General features: G+C 50.4%; 6 protein-coding genes across 6 annotated transcripts; 4 read left to right on the top strand and 2 right to left on the bottom strand.

Moving 5' to 3' along the window:
* Window positions 1–706: 706 nt before the first annotated feature.
* Window positions 707–3,708, top strand: M430DRAFT_249151 (hypothetical protein). Its single transcript, XM_024865159.1, has 2 exons — window positions 707–732; window positions 786–3,708. Exon 2 carries the CDS (start codon window positions 938–940, stop codon window positions 3,245–3,247), a length of 2,310 nt encoding a protein of 769 aa, XP_024720339.1. The 5' UTR covers window positions 707–732; window positions 786–937; the 3' UTR covers window positions 3,248–3,708.
* A 94-nt stretch (window positions 3,709–3,802) lies between these two features.
* Window positions 3,803–7,112, bottom strand: M430DRAFT_67158 (hypothetical protein). Its single transcript, XM_024869272.1, has 2 exons — window positions 5,219–7,112; window positions 3,803–5,164 (listed from the first exon to the last, which is right to left on the bottom strand). The coding sequence occupies exons 1-2, from the start codon at window positions 6,786–6,788 to the stop codon at window positions 4,092–4,094; spliced, it is 2,643 nt and encodes an 880-aa protein (XP_024720338.1). The 5' UTR covers window positions 6,789–7,112; the 3' UTR covers window positions 3,803–4,091.
* A 1,027-nt stretch (window positions 7,113–8,139) lies between these two features.
* On the top strand, window positions 8,140–9,187 carry M430DRAFT_59237 (hypothetical protein; the record flags this gene model as incomplete). Its single annotated transcript, XM_024868783.1, has 3 exons — window positions 8,140–8,605; window positions 8,736–8,937; window positions 9,082–9,187. The coding sequence occupies exons 1-3, from the start codon at window positions 8,374–8,376 to the stop codon at window positions 9,185–9,187; spliced, it is 540 nt and encodes a 179-aa protein (XP_024720337.1). The 5' UTR covers window positions 8,140–8,373.
* A 650-nt stretch (window positions 9,188–9,837) lies between these two features.
* Window positions 9,838–14,473, bottom strand: M430DRAFT_42808 (hypothetical protein). The gene is made up of 4 exons (XM_024867583.1): window positions 14,194–14,473; window positions 13,796–13,985; window positions 10,554–13,681; window positions 9,838–10,499 (listed from the first exon to the last, which is right to left on the bottom strand). Exons 1-4 carry the CDS (start codon window positions 14,222–14,224, stop codon window positions 10,225–10,227), a joined length of 3,624 nt encoding a protein of 1,207 aa, XP_024720336.1. The 5' UTR covers window positions 14,225–14,473; the 3' UTR covers window positions 9,838–10,224.
* Window positions 14,474–16,842: 2,369 nt separating this feature from the next.
* M430DRAFT_103943 (hypothetical protein) lies at window positions 16,843–18,954 on the top strand (the record flags this gene model as incomplete). The annotated part of the gene is made up of 1 exon (XM_024860892.1): window positions 16,843–18,954. One exon carries the CDS (start codon window positions 16,843–16,845, stop codon window positions 18,952–18,954), a length of 2,112 nt encoding a protein of 703 aa, XP_024720335.1.
* Window positions 18,955–22,586: 3,632 nt separating this feature from the next.
* M430DRAFT_59235 (hypothetical protein) lies at window positions 22,587–25,432 on the top strand. Its single transcript, XM_024868782.1, has 3 exons — window positions 22,587–23,152; window positions 23,208–24,042; window positions 24,985–25,432. The coding sequence occupies exons 1-3, from the start codon at window positions 22,669–22,671 to the stop codon at window positions 25,364–25,366; spliced, it is 1,701 nt and encodes a 566-aa protein (XP_024720334.1). The 5' UTR covers window positions 22,587–22,668; the 3' UTR covers window positions 25,367–25,432.
* The last annotated feature ends 421 nt before the right edge of the window (window positions 25,433–25,853 follow it).

Raw genomic sequence — 25,853 nt, 5'->3', positions numbered from 1 at the left:
CGTCCCTCGCACGGGGTGTGATATCTCCGCCCCAAGAAACTGCTTGCTTTTGTGCCAGTTTTGCGGCATTATTATTTGTGCGGAGGACTCGAACTTGGACTCTGTGCAGACGCTGATGCAACATGTGTGATATTTGTGTGGCAATGCGACTGCGATTCGCTGTGACTGTGGAGCAGACGACAGCGCCGTGGCCTCTCAACGTGTCCATTTGCGCTCTCGAAGCCGCGATTGGGCATTGTCCAAAGCTGCTCCTCGGCCAGCCAGATCTGAGCTGTGAAGATGTTTGTTTGTTAGCTGGTTGCTGCGGCTGTCTGCGTAGAAAACGAAGGGCAAGAGAAGGGTTCGCCCCCGGGGCCTCCATCCTCCTCCGCCTTCTCACCAAAAGACTTGGCTGCCATTTAGGGCGTAATTCTCCGATAGAGGACTCGAGACTTTCAAAGGGTCTTTTTTTTTCTTTATCGCCGTGCAGATCGCTGTGGTCCAACCGTCTGGGACCAGGATTTGCTGTCAAAAAAAGACTCGCCTAAACACCCGAGTTCATTTTGTACTGCTGTAAACATCAGGACGGCCCCCATCAATTATTTCGACACTCAACGACAACCACCGAGGCCCTTTTACCCCACAGCAACATAGCGGGACTCGATGATTTGCATCACAGAGGAGTCTGGAGTTCTGTATCTTTGAGCGAGTTGAGTTGAGTCGATTTGGATTCTGCGCTGTTTGCTTCAGGAGGTTTGTTGACGAAGCTTTGCAATTCTCTGGAAAACATGCTGACGCTCTGCCAGTTTGTTCACGACCTTATGACATTTCACGGCCTCTAAAGATACCCTTGCTGTACATTCGACTGTCATCTTCCTTCAGAATTCCTGCAACGTACATAACGACCTTTCGAACTGGGACACAACGACTTGCTCTGGCGTAGCATCGCACAGCAACAATGAGCGGTCCACCCCCGCCTCCTCATGGGGAGGTGCCCAAATCATCGGGTTTACCGCCAGGAAAATACGATATCTTCATAATACCTCCACACTCCTCGGGATCCGGCTTTCTCTACCTCCCGTCCTTAAGACCGAATGTTAATAGTTTCGCCGCCGGCTTTGCTTCTGCCCTCGTACTAGTTGCTCTAGGTTCGATGGCGGCACCAGCTATCCAAAACTGGTGGTACAATCTGAAGGGATCTGGTGGGATGGGGACGATGCTGCTCATGTTAGCAATAGGCGTTGGAGCGTGGGCTCTGGGAAGAACACAAACAGATGGAGGATCAAAGCCTGGCGGAGGTAGAGAAGGTGGTGTCCCACCACAGAGCGGTCCTCACGGTAGTTACAGTGGTGCAAGTTCAAGTAGCCATTCCGGTGGATATGCAGGCGGCCCAGCTCCAGGCCAGGGACCATCCCCAGACCAGGGACCGCCTCCAGGTCACGGACCTCCCCCAGGCCATGGACCGCCTCCCGGCGGTGGACCTACGGCAGGAGACCGACCCAAATCGAGCTGGCAGCGACCAGACGCGCCACCGCCACAGCCGGGCGCAACTGGCGCAAGCTCAAATACAGCCGGTGCCAATGGTGCAGCTAAGGGCGCTTGGGAGAGAGCCAGAGAAGAAACCAAGAGGAAGGAGGAAGAACGGAAGGCAAAGGAAGCGGAGAAAAAGCGGAAGGAGGATCTCGAGAAGAAATTAAAAGAAGCCCGCGAAAGAGAAGCCCGTGAGCGGGAAGCACGAGAAAAGCTAGAAAAAGAGAAAGAGGCTCGTGAGAAAGAAGCCCGCGAGAAAGAAGCCCGTGAGAAAGAAGCCCGTGAGAAAGAAGCCCGTGAGAAAGAAGCCCGTGAGAGAGAAGCCCGTGAGAGAGAAGCCCGTGAGAAAGAAGCTCGGGAAAGGCTAGCTCGAGAGGCTCGCGAGAAAGAGGCTCGGGACATGGAAGCTCGGGAGAGGGAAGCTCGGGAGAGCGAAATACGGGAGAGAATGGCACGGGCAAGGGAGATTCGAGAAGCTCGAGAAAGAGAGGCCAAGGAAAGAGAGGCACGAGAAAGAGAGGCTCGAGAAAGAGAGGCTCGAGAAAGAGAGGCCAAGGCAAAAGAGGCCAAGGAAAGAGAGGCACGGGAAAAAGCAGCTCGGGAGAAGAAGGAGCAGGAGGAGAAAGTGAAACTAAAGGGAAGTACCACCTATGCGTTTTCTGCAGTTGGAGAAAAGACAAATCCCTGGCCACGCGGGCGGCCTCCATCACCACCAGTCCGCTCACAGTCGCCCTCACCTACTAAGAAACCGCCTGCTCCAACAGCAAAGACTTACTTAGGCACCGACGATGATGCTTACTCCTACCGACCTTATGACAAACCGAAGAAGCCTATGCACAAAAAGTCACAATCCTCCCTCTATTCCGAGTCTTCATACACAGCATCACAATCCACAGCCCGAACGACACCCCCTCCTTCGCATCGTGGTCCCTACAGCACCAAGGACCCCAACAAGATCGTCATAAAAGCGGTCTACGCCTTCAACAATACCTTCATTAAAACTCCCACCTCGCAGCTCGTTGCAGGAGTAGGATCAGTAACGGATGGACTAATCCTCAGGATCACAACCGAGGGTCTCTTCATCGACGATGATGTCCGCGGCGTCCCACAACGAGAGTGGGACGTCAAGGCATGGACAATGAAACTCGTAGAGGTATGGTGCCCTTCTCTCCGCCAGGGCCCCGCTGGCAATTCTGCGTCTGCTCGCTTTGCTTCTCCGCACAAGCCAAATCATGTTCGTCGATTTTGGGGCTTGGAAAAGGATCGACAGCAAACATCTGAAGAGATCGATGCGCTCTTGCTCGATATGCTGCAGGTCTGTCGGGAAAATTGTCGTCCGCGTGCTACTTCTTCTGCGTCTTCTGCCTATTCTGCCTATTCTGCGAGTTCTGCTGCGAGTTCTACCTATTCTGCGAGTACTTTTGATGATCGATCTTCTGTTACGTCCGATTCGGCTTATGGTTCTTCTGTCGGTTCGCCTCCGCCCAGGTACAAGAGAACTAATGGCTTTTCCTTCCAGACTGGGGAGTTGAAGATGGCGGGGCTGCACGTGCTGCGGGCGAGCATCCGCGACCAGGACGGGAAGAGGTATGTCTTCATAATCTCAGAGGAGGAGAGCTGGAAGGTCTCTGTGGGACTGCAGAGGCTGAGGAAGGGATCTCAAGTCCGGGCTCTGGGCGTCAGCGGCATGAGTAGCAGCGATGCACGAGGCACGCTGGAGAACCTCGGATGGATATGATGATGCTGCTTTTTAAAGAGAAAAAGGCAGCGAGTGTGAGTAATGTCAGAGAGGAATGTATGAAGTAAGGGGGTCGGTCATCAAGGGAGGAAACGGAGTCAGTCGACTGATCAGCTTGGAATGCGCACCAAAAAGTCGAGAGCGGGCATTTTACAAGAACGGTTTCATAAAATCATGAGCGACGGAGTTCTTTCGCACACACCTATGCAAATAGGTCCTGCAGGGTCGGTTTATTTGTTTATTTGTTTAGAGTCATGTAGTCCTGTCCCAGCCAGGCGAACTTGGGGGAAATGGGAAGGAAGGATGGAAGGAAGGGGGGAAATTGATTGGTTGATTGATTTGCACATACGGAGGAGGGACGGGAGTCAAAGTTGACTTACCTGACGGTCAAAAAACTTCTCTTTTTCATAATACATACTGGGTTCAGTAATACAATACATACACCTACATACATACATAGTTTTCTGGATTGAGTGTTGGTGATATGTTTGCCCCCAAAGGCTATTAATTGAATTAATTCTCATCACCGTGCACTACAGAAGATAAGTAGAAAGAGCCCGAACGAGAGAATATTATAGATTCGTTTCACATACATATACCCTTATCTATAGGTATGTATGTACGATAATAGCACCAGGTATCTATCATGGGACCTCATAACCTCATAGAAGACGCTTCACCTTTTCACTTCACTCCATACCTAGGTACTGATGATGATGATGATGACTTTACCACCCATCCAGCCCTACCGATGATCCCTATATCTCACACATCACACGACGCGCTCGTGAAAGCTACATTATTACTCTTCTTACTCTTCTTCTTTCTATACATGGACGAGTCTCTAGTTCATCGTCCACACGGGCGCCTTAGCCAACACCTGTCTCCCTCTGACCTCGACACCGACGAATCCCGCGAATCGGACCTTCTGGGGTCCATCCTCGGAGGTTTGCTTGCCCTTCGACTCGCTGGGTGTGTCCGGGCCGTTCTGCGGGTTCTTGTTGTTCCCGGCCATCATGGATTGCAGCATGTTACCGCCGCTCTTTGGCTTCTCCTTGCGGAGCTTGTTCCCCTCGGCTTTTTCGCCCTCCTTGGCCGACTCGTCCTTGTCGCCGCTGGTTATGCTGCTGGCGTCGACGTCACCCGAGAGATCCACGCCGGGGTTCTCGAGGGACGGCATGCCGCCGCCGGTCTCGACTTTCATGATATTTGGTTGCAGTTGATCGCCGGGCATGGGGTAGGTAATTGCGATGTCCCGGCTCTCAAGTGGTAGATTGGAAGCAATACTGACTGCCAGTTCGACGATCATGCGAGCGCTATCCTCGATGCCAGCTGGGGCCGGTTCTGATAAGAAGTTTATTAAGTTCGCGGTCAGATTCGTCGTGGCCACTTGAGAAAACTGATTCCGGTACTCTTCGCTCTCTGGCGACTGCAGGGTGTCCCTCAGACCTTCCAACGTTGATAACCTCCAGTGGATAACTTTAGCCGTCAGAGCATCTGACTCTTCTTGGTTATTTATTGCTGGAGAGAAACGACGGATGTTTTGCTCGATCATCTTTAAATTGCTGCTAAACTCACCCTCGAGCCCAGGGTGAAAGCTCCTGTTGAATATCTCATCCACAAGGAACCGCGTTATACAAGCCCTGCCTACTGCTGTCATTTCTTGCTTGCCCACCTTCAGCGCATCTTGATTCACGTATGGCGCTAGCCAGCTGGGAATCGACCGCCAGTCCTTCCGTATGTTGAAAGCCAGGTTAGTAGTGGCTCCGTCTAGCCGTTGAAATCTTGTCATGTATTCGTTATCATCGAGGGAAGTGCGTGAATGTGATAACCGTTGGTTGGCTAGAGTATTTTGGAGTTGTTCGACTTGGGCTGTCTTGTCGAAATAGAGGCCTTTTACCTTCTTGTATTTTTGTACTGCAAGGGTATTAGTGTTGATCATATCAAGAGATTCCCCGATTTCAAACTTACATAATTCCTTGTACGCCTCGTTGACGTCCCGCTCTGCCGGCGCTGGAGGAGGCGTACTTCTACCTTGCTCTCCCCCGCCAGATCGCCCAAACTGCTCCCTTTGTGGTGGCCCCCCTCTGTAATCAGGCCCTTGGCTGGAGGTAGGAAGAGGGCTCTGTCCAGGTCCGGTTGTAGGTGTTAAATTCCCAGAGAATTGTTGTCGATAGCTAGGAGGGGGTCCGTCTCGGGAATCTGGTGGCCCTTGGTTCCCTTGCAGGGTCTGCTTGGCATCAGGCCCGCGGCGAGGTTGCTGCGACGCTCCAGTAGATGGAGCCATCGCAGGGTATTGAGACAAGGGACTGGTTCCCTGAGGGATTGACGAGGTCCGATTAGGATACTCTGAACGCTGTATGTTATCGTTGCCGGTTTGGGAATGCCCGCTAGACTGTCCCGATGCTGGAGGCTCTTCTCTCTGTTCAGTTGACACTTCGTACGGAAGCTCAGAGACGACCTCGAAGTTTTGGGGGGGACGTTCGGAGGAGATGCCCAATGCGTCGCGATGGGGGTTCTGCACTTCGCCCTGGTTCTGTAATTGGTAGTGATGATTATGTTGAGCCGTGTCGAATTGTTGCTGGTGTCCCTGGCCAAGTGAATATTGTTGCTGGGACACCTGGAGGTGCTGGCGTCCTTCGTCGTCTGTGGGATGTGACGATGAATCGGAGCCAAGCTCGCTCTGCACAGGTCTGATTGTATGTTGTTGAGCCTGCTCTTGGATAGGACTTCGGATTTCCAACTGTTCTGGTTCCGTAATGAGGAATGGATCTAGTCCAGTATCCTCCTCTGCGCCTTCCAGGGGAGAAGGTAGATGGTACCTCGTATCTTGGGGCGGTTGCCGGTCGAGGCGTTGTTGCTGGTCGAGAGAGTTGCTTTGACCAGTTCGAATGACTGGAGGGTTTTCCGGTCGTTTTGAGAGTCTGCGACCGAGGCCAGCCGTACTGTGAGGATTCGAGGCTTTCTGGTCTGGGGGACGATTCGACGATCTCATCCGATCGAACAGGCCTCTGTTCCTCTTCCGCTCTACCACAGGACTCTGGGGTTGTGAGCTCGCGGATTGCAGCTGGTATTTTTGCGTGTTGAGGGCTAGATCATCGGCCGACCCGTTGGCTTGGGCAAGGGCTTGTTGTTGTGCGTATGGATAGGAATATCGAATGGATTGCGACCGAACAGGAGCCCCAGAAGTCTGGTTTTGGTATGTGGGATTCCCCGCCTCCCTTGCAGGATTGGGGGATGCGGCGTACTGCAGGGATTTGCGTCGCTGCTGTTGCGGTAGCTGTTGTTGTTGTTGCTGCTGCTGCTGCTGCTGCTGCTGGTGGGTGAAGACTTGAGGTTGGGTTGATGGTCCTTCGTCAACGTCAGTGGCAGATTTGTCGACGATTGGAGAGGAGGCTGAACTCGCGATACTGGGAGGTGCAGTCGCGGGGGCGGCTGCAATCGCAATCGCCGTCGCCGTCGCGGTCGGCTGTGATGCCAGGGCAGGAGGGTCGTTCAACGCCTGCTTTGAACGATTGTTATGTTTGGAGAATAAGGGCATAGTATGGACATGAGCGCAGTGGGCCGAAGCGCACGCTCAGATTTCTCGAAACGAATTGCGGGTGAGAGCTGCCAGGTCCTTTGCACCGCCTCTGGCGTGCTGCTGCTGCTGCGTGCTGCGTGCCAGCTGGGGGACAAGAGACGCGGGCGCGGGCGAGCGATGTTTACGGGGGGCAGAAAGGGAGAAAAGATGCGATAAGGTTTTGATGTGGGAGAGATGGTAATACACAGACCAGAGGACTCCTTTGTGTGTTGCGGGGGGAGAGATGGAATGGAATGGGATAAGAATGACAGAGTAGTAGCCGCAACGCTTTCACGAGCAACGATCATGGGTGGCTGCGCACATCGGGACGCTGCTAATTGGGTGGCATTCTTGCTTACAGCTGGGACTCGAGGGGAAGTCTTTGTTGATTTGCAAAGTCAAGATATCTACTATCATATATGGAGCAAGTGTGAGTGTGTATCTATATATTATGTGTGTAGAAGTGTGGAAGTGTAAATAGTTTGAGTTGAGGAATGTGTCAAGCAATGCCGCCACCACGGCAACAATGATCGCCGGCATAAGCTTTTCCTTATCCAGCTTTACAAATAACACAGACCAAGGCCCAGAGCATTCTTGAGCATCAGATAAAACCAGAGCCAGGTCATCATCAGTAAAGCACTGCTTATCGTGTCTTTACGTACACCAGAAATCAACGAAGGATTCTCCCTTCTCCCCTCCCCCCTTTCGTCTGACAGCCGGAGCCAATGGATGCGGCGCTTCTATAAATAAACAGGGGGAGGGGCAAGAGCCAGAGCCAGAGCCAGAGCCAAAAGAAGTCCCCCTCGCCCTAAATGCGGAGTCGCGGGAAAGGGGTTCGTAGAGTCTAACTTTGAATAGGCGTCTAAGCGTCTGAATAGCCAAATAGAGATCTAGTGTTGAACTTTGAACCAGATATCTGATCTTCTCTCACAGAGTATCATTCAGACAAAGAGCAAAGAGCAAAGGGGAAAGCGCTGGTATAAGTGCTGTAGAGGTACGTAGTAAAGCCCCTCCTGAAATCCCCCCTCCCTCCCCTGATATTTCGGACTCTCGGAATAAAAGACCTGCAACCAATTGGCACTTGGGCCCTGGCCACTTAGCCCAGCGTCATTGTGGGTTTTCAGTGGAGTCCTTGTGCAATCGTGAATCGACTGTTCATTACTCCTGTCAAAGCTTTCACAAAGCACTGGATGACTGCCCCCCCAACCCCCCTTGTTTAGGATCCCTCTTGCGGCATCCCAGCAGCCAAGACACACACCCAAGAGGATCGACAGACGACGTAAAGAGGACTCATGCGTACGAAAGGTAGGCTACGTACTCCCTACAGCAACCGCTTTGCTTTCTTTCCCTTTCCCTTCTCCTCCTCATCATCCTCATCCTTCCATCTCACTGCTTGAAGGATTGGACAGCTTCAGCTATTATTATTTGCAACTTCTCACTCCTTTCACATCCTTACTTCTTCACATTCATTCTTTCCTTCTCTTTCGAATCTGGAGAGTGATCAACCCGTCTGTCTGTCTTTCTCTGATACACACCTCTGCCGCCGTTCGTTGAACCAATAACCATGCGTTTCTTGCAACTCCTCAGCCTCGCCGGGGTCGTAGCCTCGACGGCCATCAACGCCCTCGCCCGCCACAACATCAGAAGTCCCTCGACTCTCCCCTCCGAACCTGCTCTCAAGCCGCGCCGTATCGCCAGCACCAGCGGCACCACCATCCAGCCCTTCTCCATCTCTGACCTTTCCGCCCAGTCCTTCAGCGACCCGGCCTCGACGTCGTGGAACCGCTCCCTCTCCTGTACGCAATCCACTTGCCCCCTCTCCCCAGCGACATGTCAAAGCATATATACATACATACATACATGTTATATATGTTATGTGTGCATGTGTGCGTTTTGTGCGTAAAGCGTGGTATTAACCATCCTCAGTCCTCTTCTCCGACCCCAACTCCAACACCAGCACCATCTGCACGCACTCCTGGACCGACACCCGCAACAGCAGCAGCGCGCCCACCTCCTACGTAGCCTGCGACCCCACGTCCAACGACGAGAACTTCCAATGGCAGTTCACCTCCTACACCAGTATCCAGACCTTCTCCATCGAGTTCTCCCACGGCTGGAACGATCCCGCGTGAGTCCCCCTCCCCCCTTTTTTGCCTTTCTTTCCTTCCGCTCTGGCGCTGGCTTCGCAGCTGACTGATAGATTTTTTTTGGAATCCCACAGTGAATACCCACCGCCCTATTCATATATCGGCATGTTCTCGACGTCCAATAGTTTTAATCTATCTTGTACTGTTGGCTCAGCGGCCGGGTTCCAGGCTTGCTCGTTGCCTGCGGGACAGGATCCCTACCGCGCTGCGGTGAACGCTCTCACGAACTGAGAGATTAGATGTCTAGGTTGTGATTCTGTCTGGGTATAGGTAGTCGCGGGATTGGTTCCCGGCGCATCGCATCGCATCGCAATCGTGCTGTGCTGCATCTAGATGGTCAGCAGAGTAGAGGTTTCTTCTGCATGTCAGCATTTAAGTTTTGACATTGTAGATAGAGCCCACGATTAGATGTGATGTGACGTTATATGTTGCGGGCAGACACGTCAGATACCATCATCATCTATGTATGTATGTAGGATAGGATAGAAATACCCTGGTAATGATAATGAAGATCTCAAGACTTGATATTTTTGTAGTCGTAGTCCTTGATCGAGAGAGGAGAACACTCGCTTACCACTCACCCCCCTTCTATACTATAACTTCACAAGCTAGCAAGAATCACATACGGCAGAGCGGATAGCTCTGTTGTCAGATCATATTCCAAGCGGAGAAGAGGGTTCAGATAATAAATAGAGTGTCGAATTGAACACACGAGAGAGAGCGAGACGACACGGGTTGCGAGTTAAGTACCTACCTACCTACTGAGAGAAGTAATCGATCACCTCCTACTACACACACACACACATATCACGTCAGATTTCTCAACCGGGAGGGTGCGCGCATTGGCAAGGTGACGATTGACGCCGTTCCTCTATTCATCTATTCCTCATTCATATACACAGATATGTCTTCTCGTTCCCATCCGGTCATACCAACCGGGGGGGGGGTTCCATGTCTGCTTTCGTTAAGGTAAAAACAAAAAAAGCCATCAGTGCTGTCGCTTGATTGCTTGCTCGCTCGCTCGCTCGCTTGCTACACGCTCTCTCTCTCTCTCTTTCTTGGGTATCATTGCTCGTATATCCTCCCTCTTAACGCACATCTGCATAGCCCGTGAAGTGTAAACTGCTTCTCGACCTGAATTCGGTCTGTATATGTAGTCCCTTCGTGTAATGCCCGACGCCCCTGGTATATCCTGCTGTGCTTCTCGCGCCCAGGCTCCGTTGCCTTATCTAGCAGTTTCCAAATCTCAAATCCTTGCCAATCATCCTTCATTCGTCATCGGACGACTCGCACCACGGGTGGCCCAACACCTGCTCAATGGTAATCCTGGAATCAACATCTCGGTCCAGCATCGCGCGGATCAGGTCAATGCTATCTTCGCTCATCACATAGGGAACTCGGAGATCTCGGTCCATGATCTCGTCGATGCTGTAGAAGGGATTCTCCTTGTAGACGATGGTGTAGAGAAGGATACCAAGGGCCCAGACATCTTGCTCTTTACCTCGGTATGGCTTCCCCGCCAGGACCTCTGGAGCTGCGTAATCTGCCGAATGGTTAGTGCTATGCTAAGGAGAGGAAAGAGGAGAAAGAAACTCACCAATAGTTCCAACGAAGACGTCAAAGGGTCCGTTCTTGATATACGCAGCGCTACCAAAATCTATAAGCTTAATATTCCCCTCACCATCCAGAACGACGTTCTCGTCTTTGATGTCACGATGCACCACCAAAGCCTTGGTATGGAGGTGATGGATCGCCTTTGCAACTTGTACGAAGATGCTGCGGCACTCGTCCTCTTCCATGTTGACACGAAGCTCAATGTAGTCGAAGAGATCCATGCCAGGTAAGCCATGAGGTTTCATCTCGATGTAATAATTCACATCGTCCTCGAAGAAGTCAGCCATCTCGACAATGTTAGGGTGCTTGAGGCCATCTCGACGAAGATAATCGAGGACGTGAATCTCCAGGGGAACTGTTCCCAGCCTTCTATCCCGAGTCCAAGTATCAACGAGAATCCGGCGTTTTGTTACGTATTTGAGCACCATCTTCCTGTTGCCATTCTTCTTGTACCTTGCCAGTTTCACCTGACCGTAAGCACCTTGGCCCATCTCTTCGAGGATCGCAAAGTCGTTGATACTCTTCTTGTGAACGGCGTCCTTGACCTCGGGTACCACTTCCTTCGCCTTTTCCGGTTGTGGAGGTGGTGGCATCTCGCGACCTGCAATCTTGGCCGCCGTCTTCTTAGCGGCTGCTTTGAGTTGAGTCGTGAGCAAAGAAGCGTGCGACTGTTCTTTTTGAGGCTCATCAGAGTCCATATCCATCGGGCTGGCAATTTCCGTCTGTCCGGGTGACGGTTGATGTAACGGAGTCTGGGCGCCTGCTAGCAGAGGTGTTGCTGCACCAAGATTTTGCCCGTTTGCATGAATTTGGCGGGAGTATGTAATCCACAGAGCATAGACTAGTTCGGACTGTGGCTCGGAGTTGACAGTGCCATCCTCCTCCTCATCACTCCTTTCCTCGATCACATTCTCGTCAAATTTGGGAGCTGGATTTGTATCCGACTTCACAACCCTGAGTTGTGCGTCAATCTTGATCTCTGATCCGTCCCTGTGCTTTGCTGGAAGACCATCTGGCCGTAGCAAGTATGATGCAGCGTCCCCTTTACCATCTCGTAAAGCCAGGAAAGCTCTGGCGCGACGGAAGCTGTGCTCAGGTATCACAATACCATCGGTAAGAGCAACACCGTCTTCCTCTGTAAGTATCTTTAGCATGCGATCGAAATCGGGGATAAGATCAGTGATAGATCTCCCATCGGGTTTCTCTTGGCCAAAGAGTGCAGCTGAGAAGACAGAATTGGAGCTTGTGATCTGTAACGTCTGCGCCGAAAGAACCATGATTCCCGCTATATGTGGGAAGCTTGACACTTTCAGGTCTGTACCATCTGGGATTCGGTCGACTATGCATGGGATATTTGCGCGTCCAGCATTTCGGGCAGTGAAATACTTCCGCTTAGTGAGTTCGGCATAGTCTATCTCACCCGTCCTTCCATCGATCCCCTGTCGAGGTATCGTTGGTAATAATTTCCCAATGTCCTTGCCAACCGTAGCAATATTTTCTCCCCATATCGGCTCCGTCGATCCAGAGATCTTTGTAACAATGGCGTCGTCATCCACACCAATGCAAGCCACATCCTCGTGAATCTCCTCGAGAACCCAGATCAAACTACCTCTTTTCTCCTTGACCCACAAGCTAGCTGATCCAGTAACCCCATTACGTTTTCGTATAGGTACCACATCACCACAGAGCAAAACGCCCCTTGATTTGTTGCTTGGATGATAAAGCCCACCTCTGGATGCTTTTGTCCTTGCCGCAATACTGGACCCTGCACCATCATCGGTCTGTGCTCTGCGAGTTGGCTGTTTTGCTGACCGAGAATTTGGTCTACTAAGTAGACTAGCTGTTATTCCAGGCTTTCCAACGAGAAAAGACGTTGTGGGAGTTGGGCTTGGTTGCTGGCTCCGACTCTGCGGTGGGGATTGAGGGGCATTCTTGCCGAATTCTGTAGCAGACCCTGGTGATTGTAACTTCTCCTCTAACCAGGCCCGTCTCTCTTCTCTCACAACCTCCAAGATCCCCATCTTCCTGACCTCGGCTTTCGTAACACCGAAAACAAGGCATGCAAGATCATTGGCGGCTAAAATAGTATAGGGTGCGTTAATCTCAGTGGTAAAGATAGCTTGCGCTGCTGGAGCCCATCGACTAGAGTGAGCGTGCACCGCAGGTCCAGGTAGATGGGGGCCCGGGACAATGAATGATGGGGGGCCGTTGGGTGAGGATATCGGTGATAATAGTTGATCGTGTAAGGCATCGCCGGCTACGAATGGTTGTGCTAGAGCATCCATGAGCTTATTTTGAATGGATAAGGGTGCTGTATCTGTGTAAGTTCTTCTGAGGCTCTGCCTTCTTGTGATAGGAGAAGAGGCCTTGGTCGTTGCCTGGCCGTCCTCTATGGGGGGGCTGGAAGATGGTTCTGAGTCTATTTCGACACTTGGTGTTTCTTCCTCCTTCGATTCTCTGGTTTGTTCGGGAATTGTCTTTGTGGGAACAGGCTTCCTAACAGTTGTTGGTGAAGTCCCGGGAGTTTCGATAGCATCTGGACTTTCGGACCGTGGCATAAAGTAACTGTCAAAGACGTTCCCCGCATCATCAACGCCCGCCGGCCCCGTAAGAGGTCCCATCAGACCAGACTGTCCATAACCTGCGATATTGTTTGCGCCGACCAAATTCGCCCTCGCTAGCAATTCCAGCATACCCTGCATCTCTTGGTCTCCACTGAGCCTTGCTTGTGCGTGGGCGATTCCAGCATTGCCTGCTCCACGGCCCAGCTTCTGTGACATAAATTCAACCGATCTTTTGAGGACATTTTGCCGATTATGTATGAAATCTTCGGATTGATGGGCGAAAGAAAAGGAGTGGAGGGATTCGGATGGAAAGCGACTGAGGTCTTCTGTGAAATTCAAGGTCGGCGAAGAGGGCCCGGAAGTGATAGCTATGGAGCCAGATCGAGGATTTGGAAGTGTAAGAGTCATTGAACTTGACCGTGGTCCCACGGAAGGGTTGCGAGAAGAAGACCCCGAGGACGGGATAGTCGGGGTTCGCGGTTGCTGGCGTATTCTGCTCAAACCAGATGTCCCAAGCCCATGCTCGTGTTCCGTCATGACTGGAGATCTGATAGAAAGGTTTGGTTAGCAGCTGTTCCCGGGCATCAGGGTCGTTGAGTCACTGTGACTATTCATCTTTATATCCTTCATTCCAACCAGCACACGCGGCTCAAAAACTAACCTCGACATCGTGTCATACTCTGCCGCCGACAAACCGGCATCAAAGGAAAATCGCAGCCTCGCTTTATCCGCGCCTTTCGAAGGTTGTGCTGTGAGGTTCCCGGTGCTTCGATTCTTGGGAATGAGCAGGTCGGCAGGCGGAGACTGGCCTCGTCGACCTCTCTCAGCCTTTGTTGTGTGTAGTTCGGCGCCTGCAGAAAGAGATCAGATCCGTCTCGAGTAACTGCTATGCGGGGATAGAAGATTGAAGCGCATGTGTTCAAAGAGGGGTCTGGGGTTAAGTCGAGGACGCAGCTCGCTCTTGCTCGGTACGCTGGTTGTTTCTGGGGCGCCGATCTCTTCGAGACGGTCGCGCCGAGGGGGAGGAGTTTGCAGGCATCAGAGCAGATGTCCACTCACCATGTTGGATTGGAGCATCTGACTCCAGCATAATTGGACGGAGATGGGTCGTCCGCGGAGGAATGGCAGCTGGGAGGCCAGAGGCCGTCGAGAGATATCAGCGGGGTTTTCGTGGGGTAGAACTGGCAGCCGGGTATTGCGAGTGTATTATTGCAAAGCAAGTCAGTCGCCCAAGGAATCTGGCACTGGCGGCGGTTGTCTGGGCGTATTGATCTCAGTGTCGGCGCGTATCCGTCGTCTTGTACAGGATAATGAGCGTCTGGGTGGCAACGCGTCGCTACTGTGCACAGCAGACTGGGCAGGGAGAAACAAAAATTCTGGCTTTGGGGATGGTGTCGCTCAACAAGGAGCCAAGGAGTTTGTTTAGTGGGGACCGGACATAAGGGCTGTAATGACGGAGTTCCCGTCGTCACAGCCTAGCAATTCAATAGGTACTTTGGCTTGTCAATACGAGTAATGCGCAAAGGGTGGGCATTGGCATTGGCGTTGGGAATGGGCAGGAATTCTATACGGAGTATTGATCGATAGTATACGGGCACAGACAGCATTCCGCACAGTCGCCCGCGTTACGGTTGTTGCCCAGGAGAAGGAGAAGGAGAAGGACAATGATACAGGCCGAGTTGGCCGTTTGACGTGAAGATATTCGCAGCTAAATAATACTGGCCCGAGGCTTGGACGCTGCTGCTGGAAAACCCTTGCCTTGACGTCTGTGGAGAGAAGATGTGCGTTTTAGCGGCTGCTTTATATTGATCGAGAGACGGCTGATGCTACCCCCCGTAGTGCCCGCTGCGACGACCCGTATTACGGAGTAGATATATTATTTACATGGCATATCATTAGACAAAACAAAGGAGATCTTTACGAGAGCCGCCTGCAACGGAGAGAAGAATTCTCTTCCTCAGGATTACTCGGGATTCCCGCGTTGCTCTCCAGGTTCTTCCCTGATGAGTAAGACGACCGGCTCAAAGCCGTCTGTCTGATCAGAAGAGAAGTCTGTTCAGTCTGCATGTGAGAGCAGCCAGCCCCCTTGCCTCCACCGCCATTCAACAACTGTTACATTGACGTACCCAAACCCAACCCTGGGAAACTGCGCATTCTCGTGATCCGAAGAGCCCTGTCGTCGCCGTTGATTAGGTCGGGGTGGCCTCGAGATACAGTAAATCACACGAGACCAGCTGCAGCCCTATCGCTTTGGATCGGGCGGGTGTGCAGCTATATATATATATATATGTATATAAGGTATGTATATAATAATCTCATCCTCTCCATGTGCAGCACACAGAACTACCCTGGGTATCATGCCGATCCTTCGTTTCTCTTATCCGTTTTGCAAATCGGGTTGGGGTAAAGGCATCGGGCGCGGGAAATTATTCAGCGCGAGAAGAGCGGGTCAGTAAGGGGACATGAGATGGCTATGTCCTCTTGTCTTGTGGACAGACATATGTTTTCCACAAGTCGGCGTCCAATCACGAGGGTCGTACACAAGAAAACAAGCCATAGGTAGAGACGCCTATACAATCTACATGATTTCATATGGGTGTGACGAAACGTTATTGTACAGCGTTGATAGAGGGGTAAAGAGTTGTACAAGGTAGATAACCACAACCCGTCATAGCTAACTATTAACCCGAATCCGAGTTAACTGATATGAATAGACCAATATACACAGGACAATAAAGAGAACCCGCAGACTCTCGGTTCAACTGAATCAGAGCCTCTCCTTTCTTGACCGCTTCCGGCGTGCCCGCAGCCTCGCGCAGGAGGGGACGCAGGAGGAGGGGAGAGCGAAGAGGGGAAAACGCCATGGTGCCAGTCTCCGCCGCAAGGTTGGACCGGCGTTGCGCCGGTTCAGCTTTCGGGGTCAAAGGGGGCGGAGAGGCGGGAGAGGCAGGAGGGGGAGAATAGGGTCAGGAGAGAGGGAGAGATAAAGAGCAGGAGAGAGAGAAAAAAAAGATGAGAAAATACAAAGAAATACAACCAAGAGACACAGACTGTCGCGTGGTCTATGTTTGTAGCGCAGCTGATGCTTCTTTACAAGACATTTCCTCCTGTACTGGGGTCTCCTTATCGATAACAGCCTATCTGGCTATCTACTATCTCCTATCTACACAGGACAAAGATAATCATTTACATTCTGCCTCACGTCGCTCTCCCTCTCTTCTCTCTTCCACTTCCCCTTTTTTACACGCCCCCCATCACTTGTAAGAATGCCATCCCTAACCATGCAGAAGAATTATCTGCATCTCTCGTATTGCCTGGCTGGAAATGATTGCTGATTCGTCCCTTTTGCAGCATTACGTCCACGTCAGTCCACAGCCGAGGAGCACCAACCAAACTAAATACCCACAACTCTGTAGGACCTTAGCTTTCAGGAGATCTCACCGAATATCTCACCAATAACTTTCGGACTGCGCAAGAGTACACGGTTCGCCATTGCAAGACTTTGGTTTGAGCTTGGCAGGAAGCAAGAGCCACGATTGTTGTGATAGATAAGGACAAGGGTTGACAACCCCTCAACAACCCCGCGCGCGGGACGCCCTTGAGTCGGCAACAACCAACAGATATTGCCCAACGATCTTCGTACCCTCCACGGCTCTGCGCACAAAAGCATCGTCGCCGCCGCCAGTCATGGCAAGCGCTGTATCGGAGATGGCTATCGAGGCGGAGGGTAGTGCGGGCATATCGATCGAGCGCTCGGAGGCCATCCCCATCGAGACCCCTACAAGGCGCAAGGGACGAGCGAAGCTACTACATGGCCTTCAACGCATCTCCTCGTCGCCTTCTCTTGCACAGCTGGGTAGAAGGAGAGCGGCAAGCAGTCCATACAGTGGCAGAAGCACACTGTCTTGTGTCAGCTTGGTATCTGCAACCTCTCCGCGGAACTATGACAATTCGTATTCCTCCCAGTCATCTGGAGCAGGCTACTCAACCGCTCCAACTTCTATTCCAAGTACGCCCGGTCTCGATACACCGTTTTTCGACGGTTCATACGATCGAGTTCCCATCCGGAGGGTAGAACACGGTGCTATGACACCCGCTACTTCAACCAGTGCACTCCCTCTTGACGTGAGACCAATGTCCAGAGGAGCTCTTCCCCCTTTCGCCGAACATTCGCCCATCCATGAAATCCTAGAAGATTACTTCTCTCTGCCGCTCGCCCCGCGGAAGCCATCTCGACGAACCAGCTTTGATTTCTGGGGAGAAATGCCACACGAAATCAAACTCACAATCTTCTCGTATTTGGAGCCCAAGCAATTAGTACGAGCCTCAATTGTATGCAAACACTTCCACGAAATTTGTTTCGACGGACAGCTTTGGACCTGCTTCGATGCTTCAGAGTTCTACAAGGAAATCCCAGCAGAGTCTTTGGCAAAGATCATCGTGACGGCAGGGCCTTTCGTTAAGGACCTGAACCTACGAGGTTGCGTACAAGTGGAGCACTACAAGCGGGCGGAAGTAATAGTAAAGGCATGTCGGAATCTCATGAATGCCACTCTCGAGGGCTGCCGGAACTTTCAACGTTCAACATTACACAATCTCCTAAGAACAAACGATAGGTTGGCTAATCTTAATCTCACTGGGCTCACGGCAGTCAACAATGGAACATGCAAGATCATAGCTCAGTCGTGTCCATCCTTGGAGATGTTTAATGTGTCTTGGTGCGCTCATATGGATGCTCGTGGCATCAGGGCTGTCATCCTTGGCTGTCCGAAGCTCAAAGATTTGCGAGCACGAGAGGTCAGGGGCTTCAACAACCTTGACCTGGCTCAAGATATCTTTGAAACCAATAGATTGGAAAGACTGCTGCTCAGTGGTTGCACTGACATTACAGATGAAGCCCTAAAGACCATGATTGTTGGAAAGGATCCCGAAATTGACATTTTGACTGATCTACCCGTCGTACCTATGCGTAAGCTCCGCCATCTCGATCTAAGTCGCTGCACCCGCCTAACCAATGCTGGAATCAAATCACTTGCCGGCTTTGTCCCTAATCTCGAAGGGCTTCAGCTTGGTCGCTGCACTGCCCTGACAGATAACGCCTTATCCGACCTCCTTGCTAGCACACCACGCCTCACGCATCTGGATCTCGAAGAGATCGGCGGGTTGACAAACACCCTCCTCTCTGAACACCTTGCTAAAGCCCCATGCGCCCCGTACCTAGAACATCTATCCATCAGTTACTGTGAGAACTTAGGAGATACCGGCATGCTTCCCGTAATCCGAGCTTGTACCAGCCTCAAAAGCGTCGATATGGACAACACGCGTATTAGTGATCTCGTCCTTGTGGAAGCAGCAGCAATGGTCCGCTCTCGGTCTTCCCGCACCACCTGCGCAAACTCTCGTCCTCGTGTTGGTCTCAGCATAGTTGCATTTGATTGCCAGAACATGACATGGACTGGCGTCCGCGAAGTCCTATGCCGAAACTCGGAAGTCAAAAGGCCGACAGGGGGACAGGAAGGCATAACGTACCCAACTGAAATCATCGCCCTGAAATGTTTCTATGGATGGCAGATGACGGTTGACGAGCATATGAAGCGGGTCTTGAGAGGTGATTTGCCTGCTGCAAGTAGGCTCGAGAGAAAATGGGGTGAGTACATGATGGCCACCGAGGAAGCTGGGGTAGGTGGATCTGGGTTGAGAAGACGAAGAAGAAGAGCGAGGGAAGCCCAAATGATTCATGCTGATGAGGAAGAGGGCGGCATTGGCATGGATGGTTTCGGACGGAGAAGAGCAAGGAGCAACGGGTGTCAGATAATGTGATTTTATACAGGTACCAGGTAAAGGCAACCTTTTTCTTTTTGGACGGGGAGTTGGGGATAATGTAGGTATTGGCGTTTGGGAATTGGGAATTCAGAGTTCGACGAGCGTTCTATGGTAGACCTTAGGTATTTGATTAATATTCCATAAGGGTGATCGGGCCCAGGGACACTAAGGGGGGAGAGCTCCCCACATCCTCTAGTACCCATTCTACAGATAATAATTAAATCATACAATTTTCAAATTGTACTCTTTGCTCCAGCGGGTAAAGACTAAATATTTCTATATTGAAGTCTAGTATTACTTGGCTATCTCATCCATATTCGTGAAGTTCCTGTCGAGTATTACAACGTCCGAGGATGCATCAACCTCGTAAGTCTATAGAGTCAATAGAAAGAGATAGTACATTGGCTTATTTATATAGAATACAACATATAGGATCGTGCTATTACTCTAGCAGTCTAGAGAAATCTTCTTTCATACCTCTACAAAACCTAAAATCCTGACCCCTATCCCACCACACACCCCCTATTCACCCCCTCTCAACCAACAAACAGACACACCCTCACAATTCACTCAACTAGCAACTCTCTTCCCTTCCTTTCTAGCTACCCTATAGTTCAAAATAAGCAAGAACCTTCTGTCCCAGCGGACTACGGCTTAGCCTACCTAGGATAAGTCATTAATTTCCTTTGCTGTCACCTCTGCTTTCGTCTCGTGTGATTTTCTTTCCTTTGTCTCTCACGTGTTGTTGTTGTTTGGCCTTGCAATTAATTCTCTTCTTGATTTTCTTGATTTATTTCCTTGGGTGTATTTAGAGATGGGTAAATACGTGTTCCTTAAAAGTTTGTGAGGCGCGGCAGATGTAGTAGCAGCGACGGCTGTTTGCGAACTGTTTTGATGGTTTGGAATCTTACTCTCTTTTCTTTTTTTTTGTGTGTGTTTAGTAGCTACTGCTTCTTTTCTTTCCTTTTCTTTTTTTCTTTTCTTTTTTTTTGAGAGGGCCTCTTTTGGAGGGCCTTTTTGGAGGGGAGGTTGGGGCGCGGTATGGTGGGGGAGGAGGGGGACGCGTAGTGAATAAGGGGGAGTTGAGAAACGCGTTAGAGCTTCACTGCGCATGTATCTTACCTATTATCTAAATACTTTCTTATCCCTAACTATATTTTTTCTCTACCATACTATATCCTTCCACTAATCTCCATGTTTTATATAAGGCAATCACCTACTCGATCTTCTCAGACTTCGAATCAAGATCATTAGCATCTACCTTTCGTACTACTACTGTCACTATTCGGTTTATTTATATCTATTTATCTACCTCAGCCCACAATAGCAAATCTACAATATGCAATACAATACACTAACGTTCCAGTTTAGTTATATATATGTAAATGGGTAAAGCATAGACCTCAAAGAAGCCCTCGCGAGGCCCCTGGTTATAACAACCATACCTTATATATTCCACACTACTATATAACGAAGTGTGTTTTCTTTTTTCTTCTTCACAAATATTCTCTAGTATTTGTCCAACCCCAGCTGATTTTTCTAAGAGGTTCTAAGTTTTAAACATGGGTTCTGAATAAATTGCGCCTAGGAGAGGCGAAAGTGAGCTTTTATGGTCGTCGCGAGCTCGCCTCGAATAGGGGGGTCACGGCCCGCAACTATCCCCATTCCTCGTCAATTCAAAAGATAGGAGGTACCTATGAAAGATCAGTTTGCGCGTGACATGGTAATTCGATACAGACAGATTCCAGGGTTCACTACCCTTAGTCCCGTCATAGCCCGCGGCCTCAGGGGTTAGCTAAGAACCTTACTAGCTATCTAGAAATTTTGATCTCGACTATAATAATAATATTAGATTCTAGACTAAGTAGGTAGATCGTGGCGGGGGAAGTATAATATATACATAAGGTATTCTCTTTATTTTGTCTCTTAAACTTTTATTACTTGTGATTTAGTTTAAAAGGAACTTTGTTTATACACTGTAGTATTATTCTTCTATTCTTCTTAATTATAGTTAAACTTACTGTTCGTATACCCCTTATAGACTTGTTTGAACGTCGAATTATTTGCTTGTTAGTCAATCCTATATAGGTTTATCGACTTGAGTAACTCCATCAACCTTGTCTTACACCTATATATCTCTCTAGCTCACGGCATCATAGACGCTACATGCTCGTCGCCTATAGATCTAGGTCTAACCTTATCGGATAATTTTAGTTAGTACAAGGAGAAGAAACAGACAGGTAAGTTATGTTACCTTCTTATCTCTTCTTCTATACTTACAAGATAAATAGATTCCGAGTATACCCTACTTGATATCAAAAGGTCTAAGGCTGTAGAAGGACTTTGCCTAGCCTTCTCTAGCTTTCTTTCCCTCCCTACTAAGCTCCGAATCCAGGTCTAGAACTATGCTATCCCTAACGAACCACGCATTATTAGCATCAGTCCATCCCCTAGTGCCCCTAACGAGTCTGATCTCTATACTGATCTCGAGCTCAAGGATCCTCTGCCTCGTGTCCTATTCTTCGACCGGAAAATCTAGTAGCTAAGCACGGACATCATCAACGTGTGCTACGAGGCTAGAGAGCTCGTCTTAAAGAAGCATAAGCCTCTATTCCCCTAAGACATGGGTTACCCTCTTATAAGCGCTAACCTAGCTACTAATATAATTCACTTTGGACCCTATTTCGAGCTCGGGCAGCTAAAAGCATTCGCGAAGGCCATCGGTCTAGAAAAGGCAAAGCAGGTACGTACCTTAGCTTTAGAATACCGAGTAGACTATGACGATCCTATCTTCGAAACATACTATACCTTACGTCGTGTTCTCCGGATCTGCTCACTCTTTGAGCAAGTTAAGAAACTAATCATAGTCCCTTATAGGCCGGGCGAGGGCTTTAAACAAAAAGGGAGGCTTGAAAATCAAAGATATCACACAGGAACCGGGCTACTAGACGAGGATTAGAGAGGAAGGTGATACATTTGCTTGCTTTGAAATTACTAAGATTAGCGTTGGCTTTTGCCTTAAAGTGTAAGCTAGGAAAGCCGTAGAGGAAGCCAGTAGGTTGGACTCGGAAATAGGAGCCTTCTAAGCCTAAATTCAAGCAGTTCGGGATGTAGACGAAGTAGAATAGATATAGGAGAGGTAGAAGGACCGACAATAGAAATTAGGAACTCGGGGAGTTACGGAGGGACGAAAGATACTGCCGCTGGTACAAGTGGCGAGACACGACATGAATTGTGTACCTTAGAGCAACTGAGTTTTCTTATATTGCGAATGCAGCTAAGGGACTGCTATAAAACCATATGAAGATCAACTGCGTGACTGTCCGAGCCTATAGATAAGGTACTTGTAACTTTGCAAGTTGTGGGTGGGATAGACTGGGAGCAATATTCCAAAAGTTTTATTATCAAAGCACCACGCAACTCAAGCATGTCATACAGTAAATACCATTCTGGACACTGGTCCGAATCAGTGAGAATCTGTTGTCATTTGCCTTGGAGATGCGAGGCAAATTGAACGGTGATGTTCATGCCGCAACAAGGCTGAGGGGCATGCTAGCCACATTGAGGCTAGCTTCCTCCATGTTCATCAGCCTGGCCCGCGAACATGAAGGAGATACACATATACACATCTCATCACCAGTCGGTCACCATCATGGACAAACCACAGTTCGCCGGCATGCATAGCTGAGGCCTGTAAGGCCGAGCCTCGAAATGTCACGACTTCAGTTGCAGCCGCGGCTCAAATCGACGGCTACCTCGAACATATCATCGCAGTCCGCATTTGCATCTAAAGAGCCTCTCCCAACACCTGAAGCGCATATACCTCGACCAAATGCACGGCTGACATCCGCTGAACCCACCTCCGAACGAGCAACCCTATTCTTAATCCGCCGCACGTTATGCCCGCCGCGGGGGGACAAGGGTCGCAACACTCCTGCCCCTATCGACGAGATCCTTCCGCCGTTAACTAGTAGCAATGAGGTGGATCTAGAGTTATATGCTTTTATCGCTATCATTATAAGGGAATTTGTGCAGACGTGGTATACGAAGATTACACCAGATCATAAGTTCGTGGATGAGATCGTGAAGATTATCGCTCATTGTACAAGGGCGTTGGAGCAGAGGCTACGGAAGGTGGATTTGGAGAGCCTGTTGTTTGATGAGCTACCGGACTTGTTAGAAGTGCATATTAAAGGCAAGTGATAATGAACGGCTGGACTGAAGTATTCAAGGGTTGACGAGAATCATAGCATATCAAGCAGCACACCAATCCTTACATCCACCACCATTTGAATCACACCCTCGAGAGATCTATCACTCCCTTTGCCCCTTTCCCGCTTTGACACCGGTTCCAGATGACAAGAATCAAGATGCGATACAACAGCAGATGGAAAATGAGGCAGTTTATAGAGAGCTCCTAGTCCAGGGCGTCTTGGCGGTTCTCTTGCCTACGGAGGATTTAGAGAATGCCTCATTAACAACGCTTGTTGGTCAGATATTCTCCGAGATGATTCTGGGAAATGGCATCGGCGGGAAGGCTTCTGAGCCATGGTTGTTATGGGAGGGGATTACGAAGATTGCAGAGGTGATCCAAGACAAGCTCTCTAATAAGTCAAAGGCCCAGGCCCTTGACAGGTCATATTCGAACAGCTCGGAGCCAGTACCGCTTGATATAACTGGGAGAACTACGAAGAGCTGGAATTTTGGACGGTCCATCCAGAAGGCCTTCTGGCTAGTGCTCCAATATGTATTTCTCGCGGTCACTGCGGCCCGTTTTCTCATCACCAGCATCGCAACTTCGTCATCCCTCCCTTCTCGTATTCCACCTGCGATGAAGATAACTGGTTCGGGGACCTCGCAAGAGGACATGGGATCGAGGGAGTTGAAAAATCCTAGTATAGCGCCCAGGGGTCGACCATTATCATTCAAGCAACCCATTCTCAAGATGAAGGTATGGTCTTGTGCCGCTAGCCTGCTCGATCTAGGTGTCCGCATGCCATGGATAAGCGCGACAATATCGATCCTTCAGTGGGGAGCACTTATGGGACCTGGAGAAGTTGGGAACACAGATGGACCGATCGATAAGTAAGTTTCATCAAGTTTCATTATTCTCGAAACCCTCCGCAAAGTCCCCTACGTTTTTCGTGTCCCCAGGAGCCGGAGCATAGTATCACACCGCATGAGTTTTCGATCACTTGACTTGGGATCTCCCAGTCAGATTGCAGGAACGAAGTAGTTTCAGGAGGTCCTGGCAACTCTTGATATTTGTTATCGTTATGCATAACAAGCCTGCAATCGACGGGTGTGGAGGCGGGAGAGCTGACAACGAGGTCCGCGGGACCCTCCATTCGTGGCAGAACTTCCGTCCTGCACGGCAAGGAATGGGTTCAGTTGTGCAACCGCATCTCATTGGCATGGCCTCGGATTTGGAGCAATGGCATGGTGCGAAATCAGCCCCATCCCTCCCTCAGTCGAGGAAGGATTTCAGTTCTCTCCCAAAAGGTCCCTTTCCGTATCGTCCAGCAATTCCCTGCTACCTCGCCCGCATAATTGTCATTGCCCCCTTGCAGTTGTCATGGAGGCGGAGTTGGCCCCGACAGTCGAGGAGCCTTACGACAGCCTTCTTTACGCGCCCGGCGTTATGGGCTGCACGGCCGACTTGCCCCGGCCGTTGCCTCGCATCGGCACGCACCTCGCTCCCGGCAAAATCGAGCCAGGCCCTTTGTTCTTGTCCACTCGTTATTATTCTCACCTACCGCCTCATGGTGCACAAAGTCCTTTGGCCGTCGCAACATTTCTTTTTCTTTTTCAGGGCCTGGGGTCACCGCCGATCGCTCCTTTCGTTCCGCCCTTTCATGCAGTTCATGGGGGCCGCCGCTGAAGTCCTTCCAAATGGATCCAATTCCTGATCCCCTAGGCCATTCTCGAGCCCTTCCGCATGGCTTGACGCTACCGGCAGCACATCCTGCTTCCAGCGATAGATTTTCACCCGGATAGGTTAATCTGACTGACCATGCTCTGCTCTAGACTGCTCTCCCATGCTATCCAGACACACGTGCTGGACCCAGCCCTCCTCCCACCGCTGCTGCGCACAGCGCGCTCCGCGCTCTTCCCTAACAACACGCTGGGCCCCGCGCGGCCACCCCCCTCTGCATCCGAGAGCCTCCTTATTCGTCAGCGATGCGCCGAGACCCTCCTGTCCCTCGTGCCCCTCAGCGTTCAGGAGGTCTACTTCGGCCCTGGCAAGGAGCGCAGGGTGAAGGAGATCGAGGAGATGCTGGACGTCTTCGGCGATAGTTATTGTAACAAGCACCTTCTGTATGGGGTCGTCGAGCTGCTGGTCGTCCGTCTCATGCCCGAGCTGGCTGAGAAGGGAATCGAAGAGCTGCTGGCAGAGAGGTTAAGCTAGAGAATTTCAGAGAGCTATGTAATGTAATGATAGATATAAATCAGAACCTTATTTTTTTCATCATGGAATCATGCACGCATGTATTATGAGACAGAAGAATTTTTTTTCAGAAGGGGCCTCCCAAAGTCAGATGGGCCGCCTTTATATTAGGAAGACTAAGCTGCCTGACTGAAATGATCATGACCCAACCTTCTGAACCAATTTGCCTATGAAGGAAAACACCCTTGGCCATTCCGAAATCCCATCTTGCGATACCACGCCTCTTCCCACTGCCCTTAACACACCAAGAAAAATACAAAAAAAGATAAAAACGAGAAGAAATACAGGAAACAAGATAAAGCTCCCAGAAAGCGGCCCCCAAAATTCCGGGAGAAGCTTTCCAGCTCCCAAAAGGCCCTTTCCCTCGGAGCTCTCGACCCAGGTATCTCGACTATATCGGAAGAAATTCGATTCGTTTTGCCGCTGCTGCGTGCCGCGGGGAAGCACG

The sequence above is a fragment of the Amorphotheca resinae genome (assembly GCF_003019875.1).
Source record: "Amorphotheca resinae ATCC 22711 unplaced genomic scaffold M430scaffold_7, whole genome shotgun sequence".
Lineage (NCBI taxonomy): Eukaryota > Fungi > Ascomycota > Leotiomycetes > Helotiales > Amorphothecaceae > Amorphotheca > Amorphotheca resinae.
The sequence above is the reverse complement of the archived record's forward strand: the minus strand, read 5'-3'. Positions and strand labels throughout refer to the sequence as shown.

What these genes read in the sequence shown, in the direction of transcription:
- M430DRAFT_249151 (XM_024865159.1), top strand. Translation starts at nt 938, where the DNA reads ATGAGCGGTCCACCCCCGCCTCCTCATGGGGAGGTGCCCAAATCATCG.
- M430DRAFT_67158 (XM_024869272.1), bottom strand. Translation starts at nt 6,788, where the DNA reads ATGCCCTTATTCTCCAAACATAACAATCGTTCAAAGCAGGCGTTGAAC. An exon ending in CGAGGCGTACAAGGAATTAT is followed by an intron (nt 5,165 to 5,218) that starts GTAAGTTTGAAA and finishes ATACCCTTGCAG; the next exon opens with TACAAAAATACAAGAAGGTA.
- M430DRAFT_42808 (XM_024867583.1), bottom strand. Translation starts at nt 14,224, where the DNA reads ATGCTGGAGTCAGATGCTCCAATCCAACATG. An exon ending in GAGTATGACACGATGTCGAG is followed by an intron (nt 13,682 to 13,795) that starts GTTAGTTTTTGA and finishes CCTTTCTATCAG; the next exon opens with ATCTCCAGTCATGACGGAAC. An exon ending in CGTCTTCGTTGGAACTATTG is followed by an intron (nt 10,500 to 10,553) that starts GTGAGTTTCTTT and finishes ACCATTCGGCAG; the next exon opens with ATTACGCAGCTCCAGAGGTC.
- M430DRAFT_59235 (XM_024868782.1), top strand. Translation starts at nt 22,669, where the DNA reads ATGTCACGACTTCAGTTGCAGCCGCGGCTCAAATCGACGGCTACCTCG. An exon ending in GTTAGAAGTGCATATTAAAG is followed by an intron (nt 23,153 to 23,207) that starts GCAAGTGATAAT and finishes CGAGAATCATAG; the next exon opens with CATATCAAGCAGCACACCAA. An exon ending in ACAGATGGACCGATCGATAA is followed by an intron (nt 24,043 to 24,984) that starts GTAAGTTTCATC and finishes GCTCTGCTCTAG; the next exon opens with ACTGCTCTCCCATGCTATCC.